The following is a 26347-nucleotide window of genomic DNA, read 5'->3' as shown; positions in this document are numbered from 1 at the left end:
GGGTCCGATTCCCCACATGGGTACAATGTTCGAAACCCGCTTCTGGTGTACCCCGCAGTGATATTGCTGGCTGGAATACTTCTAAAGGTGGCGATAAACTAACCTCACTCACTTCTCCCGACACCCATGCACGTGATAATACTGTTTGTTCTTTATCATTACACTCAGCAATAGTTTTATGGTAGTGATCTGTAAATAATCTGAAAAGGATTAGACAATCGATTGATTGACATCATGATATAACCTCGATGTAAGCAATTCTGATATGGTTACAACGATAGAAACGCTGTAAAAATCATAGAAACAAGTCTATTTTCTCACAATACAATCTCTACAGCTATCATCATTTCCCATGCATACCGAAATTACCCCCGTTATTATTCAGATGTATTTAGTGGACCTTATAAATAATGTGTTTTGCTCTTTTTCGAGTGATCAGTTGCGTAATTACTCTCTTCACGTCAGCATGACATGAAAGTTGGGGTATTTCCTCCGTCCGTCCATGACGAACGGGGCAATTTTAGTAACTTTCTACAGAAGCGCTACTCAAAATACCACTGTGCAAAGTGTTCTGAAGCATGTTATATTCACACAAAAATTGGATGGGACCGTGAACATGGTCTTCTATTAACAGAGCGGAGCTCAACGGCAACACGAACGTCCCTAAACAGGTTTTGGAGGAAGGGAGGTAACTCTAATAAAATATAGTCGGTTCGCGAGCACATTCAGCTCAGCACATCGACAAACATGAGATCGAATCTAGCATTGTTGGTGTTTTTAATGTAAAATTGTATATTCTGGTTTAGACTATTCCAAAAAGAAAAGAAAATGACATTTTCCAACTGGAAAATTTATACAAAAGAGGACGTGTTATGTAACCGTTGACTTAAGTCACCAAGGCCGTCTCTTATCAGCGGAACCAGCAGCTGTGAAGCTATTCATTGATAGGCCACAGTAACAAGCCCTTCCAGCTTGTCGTCACAGAGGCGAAAGACGTAAACATGATTCCGCTGCTGGTCTTGTGTCTGTGCGGGGTCGCAACGGACGGTAAGGTTTTTATTTAAAATTGTAACGAAAACCTGAAACACTACATGTAATTAATTAATAAGAATAAGTTAATAATTCAGCACCCTTACATGCGTATTTGAATTAGGTGAATCGGTATGGCATCCTACAGTGTATACTTCAGACAAATTTAACTTTTATGCAATTCAGATTTTTAAAAGATTTTTATTACCTTTTTTGATAGCTGATAGGTTTGCAAGCATTTTTAACGCTTACAATACGTTTACAGGTAACGGACTTTGGTCAGGTCATGAAAAATGCAATCTACATAATCTAATCTGTTAACTCAAATCCAAAATATAGGCGAATGTTACATACAATAGAGCTGGGATACGGTGGAACCTTAAGAGACAGAAGACATCAGTTCTGTTGGAAACGTCTTTGATAGAACAAGTCACAATATGCAATTTGTAGGAAACATATATTTCATGACACCACTCCTCTACCGTATGTCCCCTCCTCGCCCCACCCCACCCCGCCCCTCCTAATTAGACAAACACGTGTTTATGTAAGCAAAATGACAAATGTGTATATTACTGGTACCCTAGAGATCCGAGGGAGTAAAGATTCAGTTTAGTGAGACTGGAATGATACGAGTTGAGTGTAATACTAAATATTCGGATCTGTTGATCATGATCCTGAAATGACTTCATTCTAAAACCTTCATATTTTATGTTTTCCAATACGATAATATTGTTTCCACGACCATATGTCAGTCTTTTCTACGACCATATGTCAGTCTAACCTCATAAACCGACGTACAAAAGAAAGTTAACACCTTGTGTTTGAGGAGGTTTTCCCAGTTACAAAGTACATGTTTCGAAAAAGTGACTTGACTGTGATTTACAAGTTCAAAGAATTGTGTCCATGCCACCAGGATACGACAGATATCTTTTACAGAGCTTTGAGTAGAATATCGTGAATATCATGATTTCTGCTGTACCCCACGGGCATGGTGTGCGCCAACACTGTCAACGCCATCGATTGAAATCGTTAGTGATATACCCGAGAGATCCACACAGTTACGGGCCAAAGTCATAAGCAGCGGATCGAGAGCGAGCCACTGAAATGTAGCAGACTTGGGCTTCGATCAAGCAGATTGTCAGGCCGTGCGCCCGACCGTCGTCGACACCCAGAATGACCAAACATCTGACCATATCTGGTCTGGTAGACGGAGAATGACCATCCCTCAAGATGGCACCATCTGCGTATCTGCACACAGTGACGTCATCAGCAATAACAGCTTTAGCCCGCATCAGCAGCAGGAACGCAATGAAACCTTTACATACTGTGGATAGCCGAGTCCATCGACCATTTTTGTGCATGTCATTAATCCGCCACTTTGACTGAAATGTCTACGTTGTCCAAGAAAGGTCAGGCTATGGCAATTATTCAAAAGCGCTCCTAACATGTTTATCCCAAAGCGCTAAGTGTGTACTTTCTTTTGTACATCGGTTTATATATAGGTGGGGTAAATTAGTGAGTGAGGGAATTTAGTATTACGCTCAGTGTTATTTCAGCATTGCCATGGCAGGCGGCACCGGAAATGGGCTGGGGAAAATAAGCATCAACAGTTTACACATACAGCACCCGTGGTTATCGGAGATGACAGAAATTGACCAGTTACTAGGTGCTGATTGCACAAAGTCGTAGGCAGGCGCCATGGGACGAAGCTCGATTTTTCACAGGCCGTCATGATATCGCTGGAATATTGCTGGTTGCGACTGAAAATCCAAACATGACATTCCTGATACCGAACTATATATTATTTTGTATTCACATAACACTTAACACACACTGATCCATATTGTGCACATTGGCCCTCTTACCAACATCTGCGTGCCCTTCAGGTGATAAGCCTTGCCATGACCTTTAACAATCTGAAAGAAAGGTCATAAAAGATATAACAATGGTGTTAGCTTGTGTGGTAATACTCAGAAGTTAACACAGAACTAAATTGTAGTCCCATCCTCAAGGGACAGCCCAAGGTATAATCAACAAATGCCTTTGAACACACAACTGTAAGTTTACCAAAAACTCCAAAGTAACGGGACTTATACTCAACGAACGAATGAATGTCCGCGTCGAAAGTTTACAAAAGGCTTTGTCTTTATTAACAAATCCAGAATAGGAATGGGGAATTTCCAAAGAGGCATTCACACCACTCTTGGCTAACAGATAAGTCACTTGTGAGGAGTCCACGAGCTCCCAATCTTTATGCAGAGGTACAATGGTCCAGTCGGCAATATTCGTGTATAAACAGGAGACATAACTAAGTAAGAGAGTGTTGTTTCAACTCCGCTATTTGCAAAATTCCTCACAGCAGATGACAATAGGTTGGTCTACACACGTTGTAACAATGTGAGGATTCGAACCCGTATCAACTGCGCTGAAGACTTGCCCATGTCTGAGGTAATTATCAATAACTTAAATGACAGTTTCTAAAAGCATAAATAGAAAGAACACATTGTCCCTCAAACAGACCGCTTACCTAGACTTGCCACATTAAAGGATATAGATTATTAAGGATAAAAATATTATATCCCATGGGCTTAGTACTCACTCGTGCCCTGCAGCAAGGCTAGCTTGGATGACACAAGTCATTATAAATAGATCAATGCTCATTATGTTGATCACTGGATGGTCTGGACACGATTATTTACAAGCCGACACTATATAGTGTGCAGATATCTGAAAGTGGCGTTTAATAACAAACAAAATCTACAACAAGTATACTTAAAACAGTTTCACCGAAAAAAACCCACTTATCAATACATAGTCCATTATTTAATGAAAGGAGTTTGTAATAAATTGTTTAAAGTGACGATATCGCCTAAAATTTGCTGCTTTTATTGTGTTGTGTGCAAAACTGGAATGATTCAGTTCCAACAGGTTCAGTAAATTGTGATGGGTGTGTCGTCTAAGACAGCACGAGTTATGTCCCTTACTTTTAATGTAATATGCATCTCTACCGTTTTCACCTGATCGTTGCTTCATCTCATGGACTCCGCGGTGTTTAAGCATTGCATAATTCGCAACTGTGACACGATGGCATTCCGGCTGAGTCGGCAGCGACCAATCCGTTCTGTGGGTTGGTAAACGTGTAAACGTGCAAATAAATACTCGCAAATAAACGCTGCATTCAGCAATATTCCAACTATATGACGGCGGTCTGTAAATAATCGAGCCTGGATCAGATAATCCAGTGATCAACGCTACGACAAGCATGGGTTACTGAAGATCAAATCACATCCAGCAAAGTATGACTGCATAAATTATGAAGTCACTCCAGGGGAATCACTCAGACTCGACCCGTGAAGATCCGGGTTAGAATAGGTTTCCAGCAGCCGGTGTTTGTCGCCACAGACGACCAACGGGATCGGGTGGTCAGGCTCGCTGACTTGATACGTGTCACCCTATCCCAAAAGCGTAGACCGATGCTCATGCTGTTTATCACTGGGTTGTCTGGTTCAGACTCTACTATTTACAGACCGCCGCCATATGGATGGAATATTGCTAAGAGCAGCGTGACCCCACTCACTCACTCCCTCTGAAACATACTAGTTCTTGGTTGTCATTGAGACTGGCTATGTTTACAATCCTTAAAGAAGTCGGATTTTACCTCTTGTACACATTTTGTGACCTAGTGTCCACAGGATACAAACCAGAAAAACTGATGTTCATGCACATTCTATTTCAGCAAGCATCATGTACGAAACTGGCATTCAGTGCATTGTGTTTCTTCACAGCGTTCCTGGTAACTTCATCGAAACCCTCTGAGGTATGTTATGGGGACCTAGGGTGTTTCAGCAACGCCACGCCCTTCAAGAGCAGCAAACGCCCCAGCAGTTTCCTCCCCAAGTCTCCAGAAGAAATCAAGACCGCATTCCTCTTGTATACACGGTAAGTATAATGTATACTAATATGAATATATACAGGTCTGATCGAAAAAATATACAGGTTTTCATTTCAATATTTACTTTGTATGATTTCCCTGTAGACCATGAGACTATATGTATATTATTTATCCTTGGCGTTGTGGATTTATTCACGTCCGTAAAAGAAATTAGTCTTCAGTTGTTCAGTAGGTGTAGTCAACTCAGATCAGCTACTATGACGTTAAACTGCAGGGGCGTATCCAGAAGGGATGGGGTTGGGGTTAGGTGAGGTGAGTTCATCACGAAGAAAATGTCAGTAAGGAGGATTACCCTAACGCACGCACGCACGCACGCACGCACACACGCGCGCACGCACGCACACACTTTCTCACTCACTCACTAACTGTTCTTTAACGCTACACTCAGGAATATTCCAACTATTTGGCGGCGGTCTGTAAATAATCGAGTCTGGACCAGACAATCCAGTGATCAGCATCATGAGCATCGATCTACCCAACTGAAATACGATGACATGTGTCAACCAAGTCAGCGAACCTGACCACCCAATCCTGTTAGTCGCCTCTTACAACAAGCATGAGCTGCAGAAGGCCAGTTCTATGATGAATCTTCATTCGTATCTGGTTTTGGTCTCTCTCACTGTCTTTCGCTGTATCGTTTCTTCCCACCTCCAGATCACCAACACGCCTTATATCAAAATACGCTTATCATCGTATTGCCTATTGAACCATTGCAGCAATAACTGTTCGCAGGGACTGTACTCAGATGGGACGTGTAATTGCTAGAAGCGTACGTACAATACCTTTAAAGCCCAAGCTCGATCAGTTGTATCTGACTGTTCAAGCCTGTACGGAAGATCTATGGTTTTACTGTCTTATTATTTTGTGCTGCTTTTTATTTCATTTGTGCAATAGATATTTTAACCTCTCGTCCAACTATTCCCAACTCCTAAACAAATGACCAGCCCCTCCCTCAAGTTAACACGTGTGTCCCCAGGGGCAACCCCACCACAGACAAAGAGGAGACGCTGTCAGTGTCGGACCCCTCTAGCTTCTCCAAGTCCCACTATGACGCCACGAAGCCTACGAAGATCTTGGTCCACGGCTTCACGCACAACGGACACAAGCAGTGGCTTCAGAATATGAAGTCAGAGCTACTGAAAAATGTGAGTCCGAGGAACACACAAAGTGCTTGTTACGACGTAAATTGCAGTTAAAACGTAAATTGAAATGCTTGCATCAAATTGTAATAACCTTGACGTAAATTATAACGAAGGCATAACTTTACGTTTGAATACAATTTACGTCGTAACAGTGTTCTCAGATAATACAGACCCTTGGAGGTCCCTGTAGACTAGGCCATCAGCAACCCTTGCTTGCCATAAAAGGCGACTATGCTTGTCGTACAAAGCGACTAACGGGATCGGGTGGTCAGGCTCGCTGACACATTTCATCGGTTCCCAAATGCGCAGATCGATGCTCACGCACTGGTTTGTCTGGTCCAGACTCGATTATTTATAGACCGCCGCCATATAGCTCGAATATTGCTGAGTGCGGCGTAAAACTAAACTCACTCACTCAGTGAGTAATTTACTCCGGGGCAATAGTAAATATGCCACTTTTGTTCGTAACTTAGAAAGAACTGTCGTGAAATGTAATTATGTTAATTTTACTATTTTTTATTCCCTCAACAATGTGTATCATCTAATCCCTGGCTTGGTAATATTGCGTAAAAATAGATCGGAAGAAGTCTTGGATAAGAATAGAGGAATTGTCAACCATTTACCCCCACCTTGTTTTAAAAGCTGTACCGTAATATTATACAAATGTATTTATTTCATAAGTTATGCTGTCTAAGATACATTGACCAAGTGTATTGTGACCAATTACATTAAAAAAATATATTTATAGTAAACATTTAAACCAAATTATATTTGAAAACTAAAAGAGAACCAAGCAAATGTATTCTTTAACAGCAGACTAATCAAGTTCAGTTCATATTTTGAAAATCAAAAATAGGAGTGGGTGAGTGAGGGAGTATGGTTTTACGTGGCTTTTAGCAACATTCCAGCACTATCACGGCGGGGGATTCCAGAAACAGGCTTCATGGCGTACTCATGTGGGGAACTGAATACGTGTCTTTAGCGCGAGGAGCGATCGCTTTAACGACTAGGCTACTCCACTGAGGAGCGATCGCTTTAACGACTAGGCTACCCCACTGAGGAGCGATCGTATTAACCACTAGGCTACCCCACTGAGGAGCGATCGTATTAACCACTAGGCTACCCCACTGAGGAGCGATCGCTTTAACCACTAGGCTACCCAACTGTCTCTAAAACCTGACGAAATGACACACATACTTCTATTTGCTCGGCCGAAAATTACAGTTTGATTCTAATAGCCCTTCTATCGATAGCCTTATTGAAGATAATATAATCTGTGACGTTACATCCGTTGATCCACAAGCAGCAGGCTTATTACATGTTTATTGGCTTTCATTCTATCAACCACTAATTTGCCTTGGATCGTAGCTAAAGCGTTTGCTCGTAACGCCATGGACCCGGGTTCGATTCCTCAAATGTGTACAATGGGTGATGACCGTGATAATGCTGGATAATTGCTAAAAGCGGCGTAGAAACAATACTCACTCACCATGTGATCACAGTAAGGTCGCCACGTAAAAAAACCCACTCTGTTGGCAGTTAGAGCCAGACACAGGCATCTGATATTTATTATTTTAACTGGTCTTTCTTCTCCAATATCTAAGGCTGAAATGAACGTGATCATTGTGGACTGGGGCATTGGGGCAGCGCTGCCCTATGGTCAAGCCGCAGCCAATACCCGTCTCGTCGGCGCCCAGATCGGCCAACTCATCAACTACATCCTCAACAACACCAACAGCGAAGCCATCCGCTTCCACGTCATTGGGCACAGTCTGGGAGCGCATATAGCGGGATATGCCGGGGAACGAGTCAAAGACATGGGGAGAATCTCAGGTAGGTCAATGTCTGTGGGTGCTACGATTGGTTCAAAACTAATATATCAAAATAGAGATGATATTCAGTTATAAATAAACATCTAACACCTCAGTGACGGACGGAGTGAAATGTGGTACACGATGTACAGTGAATGAATGAGGGAGGGAGTTTTATGCAGCTGTTAGCAATATTCCAGCAACATCACGGGGGAGGGGGTGGGGGGGGGTGGGGTGGGGGGACCGGATATGGGCTTCACATAATGTACCCATGTTGGGGATCGACCCAAGTTTTCAGCTAGACGAACGAACGCTTTAACCATTAAGCTACTCTACCGCCTCGTCTATTGAATGAGATTGTGAGTAAGTGAGTGAACGAGCGATTGTGTGGTTCTTGGTGTCTGGATAAGTGAATGGGTGAACATGATGATCGGACTGCTCACATGATGGTATTGCTTTTAAATGACTACACTGATTATAAGTTAATATCAAGTTCAATATCTTTCATTAACATACTCGATTATCCCATTCATTTGGGAAATGACTTCAAATGAGATAATTCTGGTAGAAAAACCAGACTGCATGTACTGCAACTGTATTGCAATGGTATTTGCAGGCGATATTGCAATGTTATGTAGGAATAGATTATCAATATCGCAAATGTTGTTTCGCCCTCAACAGTCACCACTACTTTTCAATTTCAAAACCCGGTAAACACGCGTTGACGAAAGATATTGTGACAGTGATGGTCAAACTCGCAATGCAACACAACGGCTAGGTCTAATATCACTCACCAGCCTGACCTTTTTATCAACTTTTATCAATTTTTATCAACTTGATCCAATATGTCCAGACGTAGCTTTAACAAGACGTCGAACAACGCAGATCTGTGCAAAACTTACGCACAGAAGTGACGTTTTATGTTTTAATTAGTTGCTGATTTTAAGCATTATTAGAGAGGGAAATTTATGATTTTGTTAATATAACATTATGTTTGTGTTTTCCATGGGACTCACGTTCTGCAGTTTTAACATCATATGTTTGTAAACATCGGTTCTCTAGGTCTGGACCCAGCTGAGCCGTACTTCGAAGACACGCCCCCACAGGTTCGTCTTGACCCCACTGACGCCACCTTCGTCGACGTCATCCACACCGACGATGGCACGATCCTGTCTCTTGGCATGGGGGCTAAGCAGGCCATGGGTCACGTGGACTTTTACGTCAATGGCGGATCTGTACAGCCCGGATGCGACACGAACGTCCTGTCTAAACTCACCCACACTGTGTGGAATGGTATCACACTGGGTTACTACGGTAAGAGGATTCAATGGGTGATGTAAGGAGAAATGAGATACCGACATGAGCTTGCACGTGCATATTTTAGTGTATATTGGATTCTTGTCACTGCTTAACGAAATATTGATATTTCACATGGAGGGGGGCCAATATCAGCTGTTTCTCATGCCTCAATGTTCATGTTCGACCGTATTCAACACAATCTATCCAGTAATTCGTTATTAAATTCATCCGTGAAGATTCGGGTTAGAATTTATCTTCAGGAACCGTAAGAGGCGACTACGGCGATCGGGTGACACATGTTATCGTATTCCAGTTGCGTAGGCTGATGCTCATGCCGTAGATCACTGGATTGTCTGGTTCAGACTTGATTATATATTAGCCGGATGTTGCCGAGTGCTGCATTCGGTGGCTGGAGCAGTGTGCAACATAGTTACCATATTTTGCTGGCCAGTCGGGCTCGCTGTGAGTTACAGTTACCAGCCCACAAGATAATTCACTAGCCCAAAATTTGAATGTAGAAACTAAACAAAAACTTACAAGAGGTAAAATGCCATGATTCATCAGGCAAATATATTGCATGATTTAAATGTGTATTATGATTTTAGCAAGTCGGAGAGAGTGGTATATTGAAAAAACATCCCATGGAAATTCACTAACCACTCGGGCTGTTGTCAGTGGAAATTTACTGGCCAAGTTATATTCACAGTCGTATGTCTTGTATACGTGAGTGAGTTGGGCTGTAGCCCGCTCTTACAGCGTGGCGAAGGACAGCGGAAACGGGCATACAGTGTGCCTCGGTGGGGACTCGAACCCGTCCTTCAGTATGACGAGTGAACGCCTTAGCCACTTGCCTTAACCACACCGGTATTTGTCTTGGCAGTCGGCAAGATATATAGCTCCTGCTCGGTCTTAAAAGTTTTGATGGAAATATACACCTCAACACGTATTGTGTCAGAAAGGGTTGTTCTTTTGTGTACCCATTCAAACTGAATGTTTGGTAACAACACGGTATAAATATTTCATTTCCAAGGGGTTATCTAAAATTATGTATCACTAATTACTAAAACCTTTGTTTGATATCAGAAAATAAATTATTCAGGTGTAGAGAATCTGTGTGAATTTTAAAGCTGTTGTTATCGAAAATATTTTCATTTCGTCTCAAACCCCAGTCTAAGAAACCCATGAAGGTCCCGGGGTAGAATAGACCTTCAGCAACCCATGCTTGCCATAAAAGGTGACTATGCTTGTCGTAAGAGGCGACTAACGGGATTGGGGGGCTTGCTGACTTGGTTGACACGTCATAGGTTCCCATTTGCGCAGGTCGATGCTCATGCTGTTGATCATTGGATTACCTGGTCCAGACTCGATTATTTACAGACCTCCGCCATATAGCTGGAATATTTCTGAGGGCGGTGTAAAACTAAAGTCACTCACTCAGTGAGTAATATACTCAGGGGCAATAGGAGCGATCGCTTTAACGACTAGGCTCACTCGCTCACTCTCCAATGTCAGACCTTCTTAAATGGAGCATCAACAGCCTATGCTTGTCGTAAGAGGCAATTAAACGGGATCGGGTGGTCACACTTGTCATTGTACCTCAAATTGTACAGATCGATGCTCATGATGTCAATCATTGGATTGTCTCGTCCAAACTAGATTATTTACGAACCGCCGCCATATAACCGGAATATTGGTTGGTTGTTGTTTAACGCTGCACTCAGCAGTTTCTAGTTACCTGCTGTAGGTCTGTTAACAAGCGAGTTTGGACCAGACAATCCAGTGATCAGCAGCATGAGCATCGATCTACGCAGACCAAAAAAGCCTTACTGTGAACAGATGCCTATTTGGTTGCTGCTGTATTCGTAACTCAGGTGCTGAGGCTGCCGTTGCCTGCAGCCACGAGAGGTCTTACGCTCTCTACACCGAAAGCATCAACTCAGTCTGTCCGTTCATGGGGTTTCCTTGCACCGGAGGCGATGACTTCAACCAAGGCCGTTGTCTCTCGTGTCTTGGCAATCAGTGTTCCAAAATGGGTTATCATGCCATCGAAAGCCCAGGGCGCGGATCTTTGTTCCTCAACACTCAAGCGGCTTCCCCATTTTGCGGTGAGTTACCTCCCCTGTTTCTTCAGTGCCCTTGAACCAGGAAGGTTACGTGTAGTTAACCTTTATGAACTGTATAAAGCGTGTTAATTTTACGTTAAATAACTCATACACACCAAGGTATCGCCTGTAACCATGGTAACGCATGTAGTTAGTCATAACTGTAGCTAGGAGTGGGCACGTGAAATATCCGGGTTAGAATAGATCTTCAGTAAACCATGCTTGTCGTCACAGGCGGGAACGGGTTGTCAGGCCGCTCACTTGGTTGACATATGTCATCGTATCCCAGCTGCGTAGATTGATGTTCATGCTGTTCATCACTGGGGAATATTTACAGACCGTCGCCTTATAGCTTGAATATTGCTGAGTGTGACGTAAAACTACATTCGCTCAATCACCCACTTCCTCACTCACTAACCCACCCACTCACCCTCCCTCTTGTGTATCTTGCTGTCTGTCAGTCTTGATATTATATATATATCATGAGATGCAGATACATACACACACACACACACACACACACACACACACACACACACACATACATACATACATACATACATACATACATATGCGCATCAAAACTTACATACGCACGCACGCACGGACGCACGCACATACATACATACATACATACATACATACATATGCGCATCAAAACTTACATACGCACGCACGCACGCACATACATACATACATACATGCATATGCGCATCAAAACTTACGCACGCACGCACGCACGCACGCACGCACACATACATACATGCCAAGAGTCCATATATTGCTGCTGCTGTTAATTCTTATCGACCACGTACAAAGCGCAATGGAATATCTCCATCAGCTGTGACATTGGGAATAAACAGGGACCATCTCGCCTGTAGTACTACCGTGTATAATCTGCTTGTCAATGAGTTCTCTCCCTTGGGCCATGTCTACGAACAAAATATCGTGATTCCCTGTGGGAAACTTAAGGGAATTACAAGCTATACACCCTTAATCACCGTATATTTAGTGAATGAAACACGGCTATGAAAAGGACAATCGTCTGCGAAGTGCCCAATACCAAGAATTATCATATATATTAGGTTACGAAACGACTGCCCTCAAGGGGTTGCCCTTGAACAAAGCCAAATTACAAACTTCACTCGAATAGCATGTTTTAGCATGGAACGGTGTATGATACCAGTTACACTGATTGATAATATACGTGTATATTATTTTTTATCTAATCCATAGCCGAGCAGCTCTTTGGGGTAATCTAGGCTTACTTGTATGCTTTAACCGCGACCTTGCTGCTGGCGTGATGCACCGCCCATAACCCGACATTTTGTACAGATTTTGTGTCCGATTCTAACCTTCTCATTGCTTTGTTGTTGTCTGAAGCATACGGCGAGGCAGACAACGTTGGGATGCTGTAACTGTTAGGTATCCATGTGAAGAATATGACCAAGTGATCGGTCGCTCTAAACTGACGTGAGTGAGTGAGTGAGTGAGTTTCGGTTTATGCCGCTTCCAGCAATATTCCAGCAATATTCCAGCAATATCACGGCAAAGGACACCGTAAATAGGCTTCACATATTGCATCCATGTTGGGATCCGAACCCGGGTCTTTGGTGTGACAAGCAAGCGTTTTAACCACTCGGACACCTTACCGACCCTAAAATACCTGAAGACAACAGAGATATTTTGAGCCTCAGAGGTGGCTGCTCTTGGTTTGAGAGTTTGCCTTCTCTTATTGATGTTTGTGATCTTTGAAATGTGTTGTTGTTTAATCCAGTAGCCCAGGAACGATTTTGAAGTTGGTCGTTACATGCCGGACTGTAACAGAAAACTTTGAAAACACCTGGGAAGTATCATCATAAAACATATTTTGGTGGGTGTCCGATTTGTTGGGCCCACTTTCCGAAATATCCAATATGGGCTCCAAGATAACCGCCAAAAATCAAAGATTTCCAATTTTAACACTACGCGACGTTTCCTCGCTGGATGAAAGCAGAAAAACCTTGCACAGTGTTAGGGATAAAGCATACATTTTGGGTGTTCAGGAACATTGTTGGCCCATTTTTTCCCCAAGAATCCAACATGGCCTCCAATAAGGCCACCTAAAATAAAATATTTCCAATTCTAACACCATTTGACTTCCATCCGCTGGATTATAACAGACATAGTGTTAGGTAACACTATGATGTGGGGGGTGTGCGAATTTTTGGCCCATTTTCCCCAAAATCCAAAACGGCCTCTAAAATTCAAAGAGTGCTGAAGTCCACCCAGAATGGTCGTCGACTGTAGGACATCATTATTTGTTGCAATATAAGAGATGTATTCGACGTTTGATATACTTCCTGCAGCAGACTGAAATGTGTGAGTGAGTTAATGGGGCTGGAACTCACACCCATCATCGAGTCAAGGACAACTTCACCAAAGCTAAAGAAGAAACTTGGATCAAGCACTGCTCTGGCCTTCTTGCCATAGAACATTTGTAAAAAGATGACTTCATTGCCTGGTGCATGTCATGCTTCTCGTCAGTCCCACAGACAGGTTGCAGGAGGGATAAGTTCTCTCCTTCCCCCTGGTTAGATATGGTATGTCCATCATCAAGACAGTCACAGAACATTGCAAGCCAGGACAACTCCCAGTCATGGATGTAGATCAACCACTTTGTGCTAGAAAAATATGTTCATTGGAGATGGCTTAATGCGTTTGGCGAAGATGTGTACTCTATCATGCTTTGAGGTCTTCACATTGAAATATCCTTATGGAAAATGTCCTCACTGGAACCGCATGTTCAACAATCATTTGAAGACTGGCTGGATAAGTGGATGTCAGAAAAGAGTCCATCATTCAAGTACTGTGCCTTGATTCTTCACCTTGAGACAATGATACTGATCTCTGAGGTCCCATCGCGAGAGAAACATGTCTCTGTACATCAGGGTCATGGAAGAACTTGTCCCTTGGGTTTTTGCTCTTTGATCACATCAACTATATAAGCTGGCTGTCAGTTCACATCAGGTATATGACAGCTCCCCCTGAGTGACAGAAGAGAGTCCCTTCAGAGAGGTTGGGTTTTTCCGGAAACACGGAACACATTTTCTGCCACGCTTTTGGATCAAGCTTATGAACAAACATAAAAGTTGTAAAACACCAAGATTGTGCAGTTGGATTAAAGGATTTTTTTTGCCTTAATGAGATGGATCATACCTGAACCAAGAGAAGCCAGAAGTGTGCAACAGTTTCAGAAGCAAAAGCAAGATGGAAAGCTGGATACACGAAGTAATTTTAAATAAAATTGACAGTACTGAGGGAAAGGACAGCAGAATCGTAAAAGAAAGGCCGTCCCATTAAACGTCAGAATGTCCTGCCGTTTGTTAGCAGGCTACCTTGTTTATTCATACAGAATTACCAACAGTTTGTTACCAATTTACCTGGCATATTCATATAGAAATACCTGCTGTTTGTTACTAAGCTACCTTGCTCATTCATACAGAATTACCTGCTGTTTGTTACTGAGCTACCTTGCTCATTCATACAGAATTACCTGCTGTTTGTTACTAAGCTAACTTGCTGTTTGTTACCCTGGATAAATAATTATACAATTGAACGTTTTGTTTGTTTCCAGGGTACCACTACATGGTCAACATCTCCTCCGACAACGAGATGGACGGCATCGTCAAGGTGACATTGCACGGAACAGCTGGCGACACGTCCGTCGTGCCCCTCATGAAGTACGGCGATTTAGTCAGTGTCTTTAATGTATTGATATTATCATCCACATCCTTTCATCGTAATCGACAAAGAAAACTTCACACAAACGCATCTTTTTAGGAGTGAGGGGTGAATATTACGTGGTTGTTGGATTAAGGATCACGTCAGTCACCAGTGCTTCGTTTTGATCATCACCACCCCATTCCAGAAACGATCGTAGCACTTGGACACCCGAAGGATGACATAATGTAGTCGTGATCACTGTAACGCTTATGTCGCTAGATGGTACTCGTCGGTACCCTAGGCCTTGCCCACATGAACGTGCCGTCATGGGTGATGTAGTTCACTAGGGCGAGGCAATCAGCTGATTAGAATTGCATCTCTTGGGCATGCAAGAAACCTTCGACTGTGGTTCGAATCCCAGCTTTACTGATTATGCTTGTATGTTTGTCAGTACTGGTCGGTGTGCTCGTGGGGTAACCGTTCAAGTCGTAACAATGACATTTAGTCGTTTTTCTCCCACACAGGAGCATTGGGGTAGCCGTGCGGTTAAAGCGTGTCCCCCGCCTTGATATTGCTGCATTACTGCTAAAAGCAGAGTAAAAGTAAACACGGTTGGTGCAATATCAATCACTGGATTGTCTTGTCCAATCATACCCACTCACTCCTCCAACACAAGTTTGTTATGATTAATGAAGCCCTGTTCAAACCGGACTTAACCGAACTACTCACCTACTCTCATGGCCAGGTACTCGATATGCTTGTGTGAACTCACCTCACAAAATTATTACCAGGTCTAATGAAGTGATCAACGCAGGTAAGGTTCTCACTCACCTGGTCACCGCACACGAGTCCATTGGCGACATCACCGGCATCACAGTCAGCTACGACAAAACCTCCAGCCTCCTGGTCGGGTGGATGTACCCGGATGACTGGAAGCTGATGGGCATCTCGGTCCTGGAAGGGGAAACGCAGCAGAAGTGAGTGCGCATGCGCAGATACCAAACAGCTGTTTTAGTTGGAATGACAATTTCGCGTTTTGAAATTGTTTAAAAGTGGTGAACAGGTATCAAAATATAAACCCGTAATATACTACCAAAATGACGATTGATTTCAGTCAGTCAGTCATGATCACTGCACATCGTGTTCCTTGTTGTTGCTCTTTTATTTTGATCCGATCTTTTATCTTTTAACCATGCTTAGATTATGGATATGTTAAGGCAGTATTTAGGTTGACTAACAACTTAGTCTCTGAAATAAACATATTTAACAATAAAAACAATAGAACATAATGAAAACGAACCCAGAGACTAAAGCTGTGTGAAGATAGATTTGCCACGTTTTCTAAACTTGCGTGGGGTTTCTTGGCTATACTTGTATTTGCTTCAGGTCCGTATGACAGACTAGATTTTAGGTTGTGAGGTGAGCTATAGCAGACTCACTGGAATGTCAATGTGACACATGCTATATATTTCTATATCGAAACATTTAATTCTTATTAATCAGTGACGAGTTAGAAGTTAGCTTGACCAAATTATATTTAAGATACAAAGCATTTAAAAAAATAATAAATCAATATTAACACGATGTTGCAATTCATTAATGAACGGCCAATTCACTATAAGTGATACGGTTTAATACACATTTCAAGATGCTTTTCATACATTGTTTTGCCACAAACTAGGCACGTGACCAGAACACGGAAAAAATGGACATTTCAAAATAAAAACTGCTGCTGTTGGATTATCGTATTTCCTCTAATCAGTACGCTTATGTTTTCAACGGACTTTCAGACCCGGCGATTATTGCGTTTTCTGGGTGTACCGTAAAAAATTGTTAGTGAACGTCAGGGACTATTCTTTAATCAATATATTTTTGGATGATGGGAGAATACAACCAACCCTGCGCTTATCCAAAACCGGGGCATATTTCTTTTACCGTTGCTCTACCATCGGCGATTATTAGAGGAAATACGGTATGTCTGGTCATGGAGTGTCATGACAAAAATAGACAAGAGCCTGGGAAAGGTGATACGTCAACCATAAGGGGAAGGTCATGTCCCTTTAAAAATATCAGTGCAGCTCCTGATCCTCCAACCCTGTATCATATAGCCATGCGTATGCAATCATTTATCAACGAGAGAGTAAATTCTCGCATTCCCGCGGACCCGTGAATGTCCGGGGTAGAATAGACCTTCAACAACCCATGTTTGCCATAAAAGGCGACTATTCTTGTCGTAAGAGGCGATTAATGGGATCGGGTGGTCAGAGTTGCTGACTTCGCTGACTCATGTCATCGTTTCCCAATTGCGCAGATCAATGCTCATGCTGTTGATCACTGGATTGTCTGGTCCAGACCCAATTATTTACAAACCTCTGCCATATAGTTGGAATACTGCGACGTAAAAATAAACTCACTCACTCACGCATTCTCTCGATCTCGACCTTTGGAAACATGCTAAAAATACTAAAAGTGCGAGAACGAGAATCACGCACTTTTGGCATTCTTAGCCTATGTCAAGAGGTCTAGATCGCGAGAATGTCCCTTACAGTTTCCCATACAAAACCCTTCAACATGTGCATGATTCGTACCGGACATAGCCATTGTTCATAACGCTGATCATATCTGCCGGAGGTGTGATCAATCTCATGTCAACTATCACACTCTCCCGTTCCGGCTGTTGAATTGATACGCGTAAACGTGAAAAAATTCCCCGAACGTTCCTTGCTCGGCAATCAAAACAAATCCGGTAGGATTTTCCCAGTATAGCGCGTCCTGCTCAACTTGTGCACGCGATAGGTTGCATATCACCGCGTTCTTGTGCGACTCTGTCTTGTTTTCTATAATAAAAGACCCGTGAAGATCTGGGCTAGAAATGAACATCTGTAACTCATGCTTGTCGTAAGAGGCGATTAACGGGAACGTGTGGTCAGGATAACTGACTTGGTTGACACTTCATCGTATCCCGATTGCGTAGATGCGTTGATCACTGTATAGTCTGGTCCAGAGTCGATTAACTACGAACTCTTTAACAAAACTATTTTTGTTTTATCCAGAACGATGTTCTGCGCCTACGGCAAGGACGTGATGTCCCACTCTCATTCCGATTTCAAAGTCACTGGACACTGCTCTTAAAGTGGAGGATTGTTGTGGACATTAATACTGGCTGCACTTGTAAATAAATAAGATAAAATAAATAAAAGATCTATATATGTCTACGTATCATTATTACCACATTAATTATAATAAAGGACTTTAGATTATAGAGCTTACTGTGCCTGGTGCTCGATCGGTGTTAAGGGACTATACCAAAGGCCGGCATTATGTTGGAAGGGGCGGATGGTTAAAGCGTTCCCTCGTTACGCCGAGAACAAGGGTTCGATTCCTCATATGGGTACAATGTGTGAAACCCATTTTCTGGTGTCTCCCGCTATGATATTGCTGAAATATTGCTCAAAGAGGCGTAAAACTCACTCACTCACTCACTCATTATGTTGGATAGCTACGTCATGGGATTTGAGTGGGCTTCTATTATAAAACCGGCCCTATTCCGGACCAGTGCGAGTAACACACAGCAACACACGCACACACGCACCTACGCAGCCACGCACGCTCACACAAAATACTGTGTTTGACATTTCAACCTAGAAGAAGTCTCACACTGTAACAGTTTCACAGGATTTGGGGCACAAGGAAAGTAGGCCATATTACAGTCACAAAGGTGATGCTTTTCCACACAACTGGGTTTTTGTTCCTTGATGGCGAGGAACATTGCTCGTGACATCAATCACTGGATTGCCTAGTTCAGACTGAACTATATACAAGCAAAGGTGAAATATTGCCGAGTTCAAAGTTTACAACATATACACAACGAACGCGTCCCGTGAAGGTCCGGGTTAGAACTGGTCGTCAGTAACCCATGCTTGTCATAAGAGGAGATTAACGGTATCGGGTGGTCAGACTTACTGACTTGGTTGACACATGTCATCGTGATGATGATGAACATTGGATTGTATGGTCCAGTCTCGATTGTTTATAGAACGTCGTCATTCAGCTTAGTGCGACTCACTCACTCACTCGCATGCTCGAAAGAAAAATGTTATCCTCTGAGCCACAGTGCTGTAAACTTAGATTTTAGTCTTACATCCGTTTTGCATTTCAACCATGCATATCGCGTCTTCAATCAAACTGTCTGCATATGAGTGCATCGATGCTCATACTGTCGATCACTGGGTTGTCAGGTCCAGAATCGACTACTTAGCGAAAATATCGCTGAGAGTGGCCTTAAACAACAAACTAACCAACTTTGTATGTGTAAACAAACAAACAGCGATACCAAATGGGAGATACAGTTAACGAAGGGGAGTAACTCTTACGAGCGTATGTCTCAATATATGTCTAATGGAAACACGCTAATGAGATCCAGGCTGAAATGACTATTGAGATTAATTGTGTCTCACTTTATATCTTGTTGACCAGGAATGGCCTAAAAGTCGGGCCAAGAAAGGCTAGGCCGGACCGGACCAGCGGGTAATACTAAAATGGATTGCAGAATATTAAAACGAAATCTGCATATGTGAGTAGATACACTTCCTGGCTTCACATTTAGGCCATCCCTGTGCTGACGAAATTAGTAAAACAACGTTTTGTTAAGTCACTCAAAGTAGGCAATCGAATATATACTTTCGTTGTTTCGGCTGGACAGGCGAGTAGTATCGCATCAACGTCAGGTTAATGACATACGGGACATTTCGGCATGATAACTCGTTTTGCTACAACGTCTTGTGTAGAATGACAGGCAAACTGTAGCGCAAATAGGGTTGCGCAACAGAGAGAAAATGACCAATATATGCAAGCGAAGCGAGCAATGGTTGGCAACGTACTTCCCTCGCTTCGTTACGAAAAATATTTTTCATGTCAAAATAAAATATCGTCACCATCAAAGGTACACATCCATTTCCTCACCGGGTTTAGCTTGAGATTTCCAACCCCATATTTAATAATTACTCACATGAAATATATTTTATTCAACATTTTAAGCGCCGCTCGTGGCATATAATATCGTTTTTCGTCACCATTCTCCATGCAGGCTTCCGGTTCAACGGAGTGAAGGAAAAAGAATAAGCAGAATTTAAAACGAAATGCCATATTGCCTTATTTTACCATAAAACTGTTGGAGTTTATTTTTCTCATCTATCATCGTTATTGTTAGCATTTCGTAACATTTATTCTACATAAAACACTTATGGCGTAGCGGGTGAATGAAGCAGGGGAGGTAACCCCGCAAGTATTCCATATGGCGGACGCGTAATTCAACATGTAGATTTAGATTTAACTCCCCTGTTCCTTCACTCCCTTGAACCGGAAGCTTTCAGGAATGGGGGCGAAGAACGATTTGATATGGCCAGAGTTGCACTTAATATTGAATAAAATATATTTCACGTGAGTAATTGTTGAATGTGGGATTGAGAATATGGGAGTGTATCTATGATGGTGGCGATATTCTATTTTGACATGAAAATTATTTTTCGAACCGAAGGGAGGGAAGTACGCTGCCAATCTTTGCTTGCTTCGCGCGGATATAAGAGGACTGGTCATTTTCTCTCTGTTGCGCAACCCTTCCTGCGCTACAGTGTGCCTGTGATCGAATACATGCCACAATAGTCTGCGCTTTTGTCTGAAAACTTAACCATCGAGCACATAAAAAGCCCAAATCGCCCTTTCGAAGGACGCAGTTTAATCAGAACATTAGAGCATTTTCCCTTGTTTTTCAATTTCAAAATATTTTGGATTTACAACATTTCAAAACAAAACATTTGAAAACAAGGCAGTTTTTCACTCTTTCTGTTTTTACCTTGGCTGGTTCTTTAAAGGGAAGGGGTGTAGGCAGTTGGTGAACATTCCGCCTCTCGGAATAGATGATTATTGGCAGTGTCCATGTAGAAGAATATATAATAATAATACAAGGCTATTTATATAGCACATATATCTATGTCCGTGACATGCTCAAAGCGCACAAAATGAGAAGTTCCGGAGTCACTATATACAAGTAAAGATGAGAGATTGTTGGGGATCACTGATGAAAAGGTAATTTGGTGTGCTTATTTGTAGAGGTGAGAAGGCAAATATAGAGTGAGGATACTGCAGAGATAAACCGGAGCAGAGCCAGAGAGACGACGAAACACAATGCATAAGACTTTGAAGAGAATTCGTTGTTCAACTGGTAGCCAATGGAGTGGCTGAGCAACAGGCCTGACACTTCTAATGTGATTCGTAGGGACATCTCTTAAACTTTGTAACACCCCAGGGGTGATATATTTACAACATTTCATCTTGGGATTCCTATTAACTGTCGCATTTCACGTACCCCCTGACGTCTCATCTTGCTGTTCCTCTGGGCGTCTTCCTTGGTGTTCCTCCTGACGTCTCATGTAGGTGTTTTTCCTGACGCCTATCTTGGTGTTCCTCTTGAGTGCCTTCTTGGTATTCGTCCTGACGTCTATCTTGGTGATCCTCCTGACGCCTGTCTTGGTATTCCTCCAGTTTCTATGTTGGTATTCTTTGTTGGTACATCTTGGTGTCATACCTGACGTCCATTTTAGTGTTCCTCTTGACTGCCTTCTTGCTATTACTCCTGGCCTCTATCTTGGTGTTTCACCTGACAATCATCTTCGTGTCCCACCTGACGTCCATCTTTGTGTCCCACCGGGCGTCTATCATGGTATTCCTCCTGACGTCCATCTTGGTGTTCCTCCAGACGTCCACCTTGGTATACCCGACGTCCATCTTGGTGTCATACCTGACGTCTATCTCGGTGTTTCAGCTTGGTGTTTCTCCAGGCGTCCACTTTGGTGTTCCTCCTGACGCCTATCTTGGTGTTCCTCTTTGACGTTAAACCTTCTTAGCACCCATCTTCTCCCTGTTACAGTTCCGTTTAGTGTTTCCCCTAACGTCAATCTTGATGTTTCACATGACATACGTAATGAGTCGTGCCACGTCCAGTGGTCATGTTTGAATACTTGATCCTGAATTCGACTTCTGTAGTCCTGAGTTCGAATCCTTTATTCATCCTGACTGTTTTGCCAGGTTGACAGCACCATATCGGCGCTTGTGAGTTTCACCAAAGTTATAACAGTCTCAGAAGTGTATGACTTCGGACATCTCTCCCACATCAAACAGACACGACTTGATGTAACTGAAATACAGTTCAAAGCAGCGTAAACACCAACTGAATCTCTATCCTCAGAAAACACGGTTTATGGGCCTCTTTGATCATCCCAGCATTGATTTCCTAATGGTTTCTTGAGGTCAGGGTGAATCCAGACCTTATACAGCCCAACCCTCCCGTGTTACAGCGGCTCTTGGTTCCACGTTTTACATGTATGAAGTTGTAACAAACCAGTATAAATAGCATGCGCCTCAGAAACTGCATTCTTAGTCAGGGCAGTGAGTTTGAGTATCCCCCGTAATGACCGGAGTCATCGAGAGCCGTTTATGTATCCGAGCGCTTAAGAACAGCCGGCACTCTTCATTCCCCACAATGATCCGTCTGTTCTGGAGATGACCGTTAAAACCATGTGAAATCTATATGCAACATCGGCCGTTTTCGCAGACTTGCACAAGTCTATAAAGTAATAAATAATAGTTTAATGATTTCTAAAAGTATACATTTCCTTCAAACAGACTAGCGTCCATGTCCTGTCCGCTTATCTTGACGTGACTCTTTTAAGGATAGAATTACTCTGCATGTACATCCATAGGTTCAGCCTTTAGTACAGCCTTGGATAAAGGCTTCCATTTCCGTCATGACTGTCTTCAACAGTATGTTCTTGTGACATATCTGTTGCACACACGTGCAGCAACATACAGAATAAAGGTCAGTCATCATGACCGGATAGCATGTGATGGGAGATTGCCCCGGTGGGAGAGAGGAGGGCGGGGTTGGGGAGATCGTTGTGGGGCTGATAGTTTGTGTGCAGTGGACGAGCTAGCATCTGCTATTGTGGTTTGTTTATTGGCTAACGCCACACCTAGAATATTTTCTGACGGGGCAGCAAACAGTCGAGTCTGGACCATACAACCCAGTGATTGACACCATGAGTATCGGTCTACGTAGTTTAGGTACAATTACGTGCATCAACCCAGTACGTTTTGCACGCGTTCGACACTGCTTTCAACAAGACTACTGGGCTCTTGAGACGATAATGGAGTGCTGAAATCAGTTCAAAATTGCCCGGATCTTCACTGACATGGTCTATTAGTAAGTGAGGGACAAAGATTAGAATAGCATTGGCGCTTACAATGTCACAACGCCACAGTCCATCATGGTCGCCCAAATACCCTGCCTAACCAACATCCCTCATTATTCTGCCCAAGACTCCCTTACTGGAGTCATCAATACACTAGTATAGGATAAACTACAGGGGCTGAAATTATTCAGGTGTCTTCCCATTCTGTCTAGGTGTAAGATATCCTTATTCTTTCTGAATGCATTTCATTCATCGGATTTGACAAAATGTCATGGAGTGTAATGTATACTCTTGGCCATCATGTCATTTAATTTAATTGAAACTGCATTAATTACCCTTTCTTCAAACCCACAACATACCATTTAGTAACTGGTAAGTGGGTTGGTCCATTATTTTACAGGTCGAAACGTACTTCCCATTCTAACTACAGTATTTTTGCAGGCAAAGTGGGATGTAGGCAACTTGGGACAGTAGGCAGAATGGGATGTATTTTAATAAGTTAGGTAAAGTGCATTAGCCTATGGGACATGCATGCCTCACAAGTTTAAAGGATTATGGTGGATTATCGCTGGACTGGTCCATCATTGACCACATGAGGGGTGAATCATGGTTGGGTGACATTTTTACAAGGAGTGGAGCTTGTCATGTCATTGTTCGTTCGGTGTCCATCATTTGCGAAGTGATTATTTTGTCCAGGACGCACACTCCACCCAAGTTTATGTCACACTGTTCACGAACCGAGCTGCTGCTGCTCCTTGGGGACTGTAGGCGATTGCATCCACCCACACATTACCTCACATTCTCATGCGATCATCTTGTGTGTGGATAGATCTTTACAGTGCTGCACTGGACTTGTCCAGTTGCAAATGTCACGTCACAAACATTGGGAAGGTATCTGACATTGACTTGTGCATTCGCAATAGCTACAAACATACAAGTCATACTTAAAGCAAGTATCTTATTTCTCATTGTTAGTTAGAGAAGAAAACATATTTAATCAAATGTTGTACTGGTTTCCAAAATATTAATATAACAGATATACAAAGCCGTGAAAAGGACTTAAAGTAATACCGATACATGGTGTACAGATAAGGTTTCAATATATTAATATATTCATAAAAATGCATAAATCATTAAACAGAAAATGCAGATATAGTGTCAGGTATGAATCTATACAGTTTAGAGTCGTCTAAGTACTGGAGAGAGAAGGATCCATTTGTGATTGAAATTATTTTATTATTATTTGTTGATGCCAGAATTTCCACAAGGAATGTTTCTGTTAGAATTTACGTATAGAATTTACGTATAAAATGGATTTGGAAACATATTTTTAAAACTGCATATGTGAATATGTCTCAATGATGATGTGATTTAGTATTCTGTTTTCATGTGGAGTACCAAACCAATTTTTTAACATCAGTGGATGACGATGTTAAGCCAAATCTGTAGGTCTATCCAAAGGGTTTGTGTCTCTTAACATTCCCAGCACAGAAACAGAAGAAACCCACGAAAACTATATACGGAGTTATGTTACTTTTCCGAAGCACTATGGATATGAGAAATATGTCAATGTTAACTTACAAAGAAAACAACGAGGCGCTACAGCAATATTCAGATGTGGTTTCACTATTTAAGACTGGAAGATATGAGCACTTCCCAGTAGAAAGTTCACTGTGTTTTAAGTACCCGGACTGAGTTGAAGATTAAGCACTTGTTTTACTTTCGTGCCCCTTATATGCTGATATCTTCTGATGTTTTAGAACATTTCCTTTTAAAATAGCCTGACTTTGATGTTTTACCGGGTTGACAACAACTTGTATACACTGTTTTGTATCACTGGCGATCAATGACTTCCACTGATCAGTAACCTCTTCCACTCATGTTTCACGCCCCAGTTACGCCATTAAATATGTTATGCTTGTCAGGTGTGAATTTTAGGCCAGGTGGGCTGTATCCCACTCAGGACTACACAGTACTGAACTAAGCTACCCTCCACAGTCCTGAACTAAACTACCCTTCACAATATTGTACTACATGAATACTACCCTACACAGTCCTGACGTAAGCTACCCTACAAGTTCTGGACTAAACAATCTTATACAATAGTGCACCAAACTACCCTATACAGTCCTGTACTAAACTACTCTACAAGTCTACCCTACAAAGTTTGAACAAAACTATCGTTCACAATAGTGCACCAACTACCCTGCACAGTCCTGAACTAAAGTACCGTACACAGTATTTTCTCCAAACTACCCCACACAGTCTTGAACTAAGTTCCCTACACAATACTGCAACAAACTACCCAACACAGTACTGAACTAAAACTACCCTACAAGTTCTGGGCTAAACTATCTTACACATTACTCCACCAGACTATCCAAGACAGTCCTAAACTAAACTACCCAACAAGTACTAAACTAAACTACCCTACACAATATTGCACCAAACTACTCCACACAGTCCTAAACTACCCTAAAGTTCTGGACTTGACTATCGCACACAATGTTGCACTAAACTACCCATCACAGTCCCAAACCAAGCCTCCCCACACAATATTGCGCCAAACTGTACTACGCAGTTCTGAACTAAACTATCCCACACAATATTGCACTGTAATCGCTTAGTTTCTGTCATCAATCCACAAAACATTCTGTGCTACTGTGGAAAATAACAATTTATTACATTTACACAATTACAAACACTAATTCACTAGCCTTCACCATACAGTCACGCATAACACATCACCGTACACACTACAGCTGATACACCCACCCTACCTTTGTAGGACTGTGAGCAACCCTACATAAACCGACCAGAGATATTAAGGACAAGACTCCCCTTTTAACAACAGCTCCGTGTGGCAGAATCATATCGATCTCATAATGGATCGCAATCTAGGGAGGAGACTATTTCAGAAATTCAATAATATCCCGTCGACAGATTATGTCCCTTTGGGTAGACTAAATTGTCTGTGTAGGTAGGTATCCGATGTACATATTACCTGTCATCACTTCAAACGTTGCGCTCGTGTTACAGACAACGTGTAAAGAGAGCGCGT

General features: G+C 42.4%; 1 protein-coding gene across 1 annotated transcript; it reads left to right on the top strand.

Moving 5' to 3' along the window:
* Positions 1 to 907: 907 nt before the first annotated feature.
* Positions 908 to 18255, top strand: LOC137290226 (inactive pancreatic lipase-related protein 1-like). The gene is made up of 9 exons (XM_067820972.1): positions 908 to 1047; positions 4815 to 4968; positions 5958 to 6126; positions 7728 to 7956; positions 8997 to 9248; positions 11105 to 11338; positions 14952 to 15057; positions 15832 to 16017; positions 18094 to 18255. The coding sequence occupies exons 1-9, from the start codon at positions 1002 to 1004 to the stop codon at positions 18170 to 18172; spliced, it is 1455 nt and encodes a 484-aa protein (XP_067677073.1). The 5' UTR covers positions 908 to 1001; the 3' UTR covers positions 18173 to 18255.
* Positions 18256 to 26347: the final 8092 nt, after the last annotated feature.

The sequence above is a fragment of the Haliotis asinina genome, chromosome 7 (assembly GCF_037392515.1).
Source record: "Haliotis asinina isolate JCU_RB_2024 chromosome 7, JCU_Hal_asi_v2, whole genome shotgun sequence".
Classification (NCBI taxonomy): domain Eukaryota; kingdom Metazoa; phylum Mollusca; class Gastropoda; order Lepetellida; family Haliotidae; genus Haliotis; species Haliotis asinina.
Note: the sequence above shows the minus strand (reverse complement) of the source record. Positions and strands in the feature narration are given on the sequence as shown.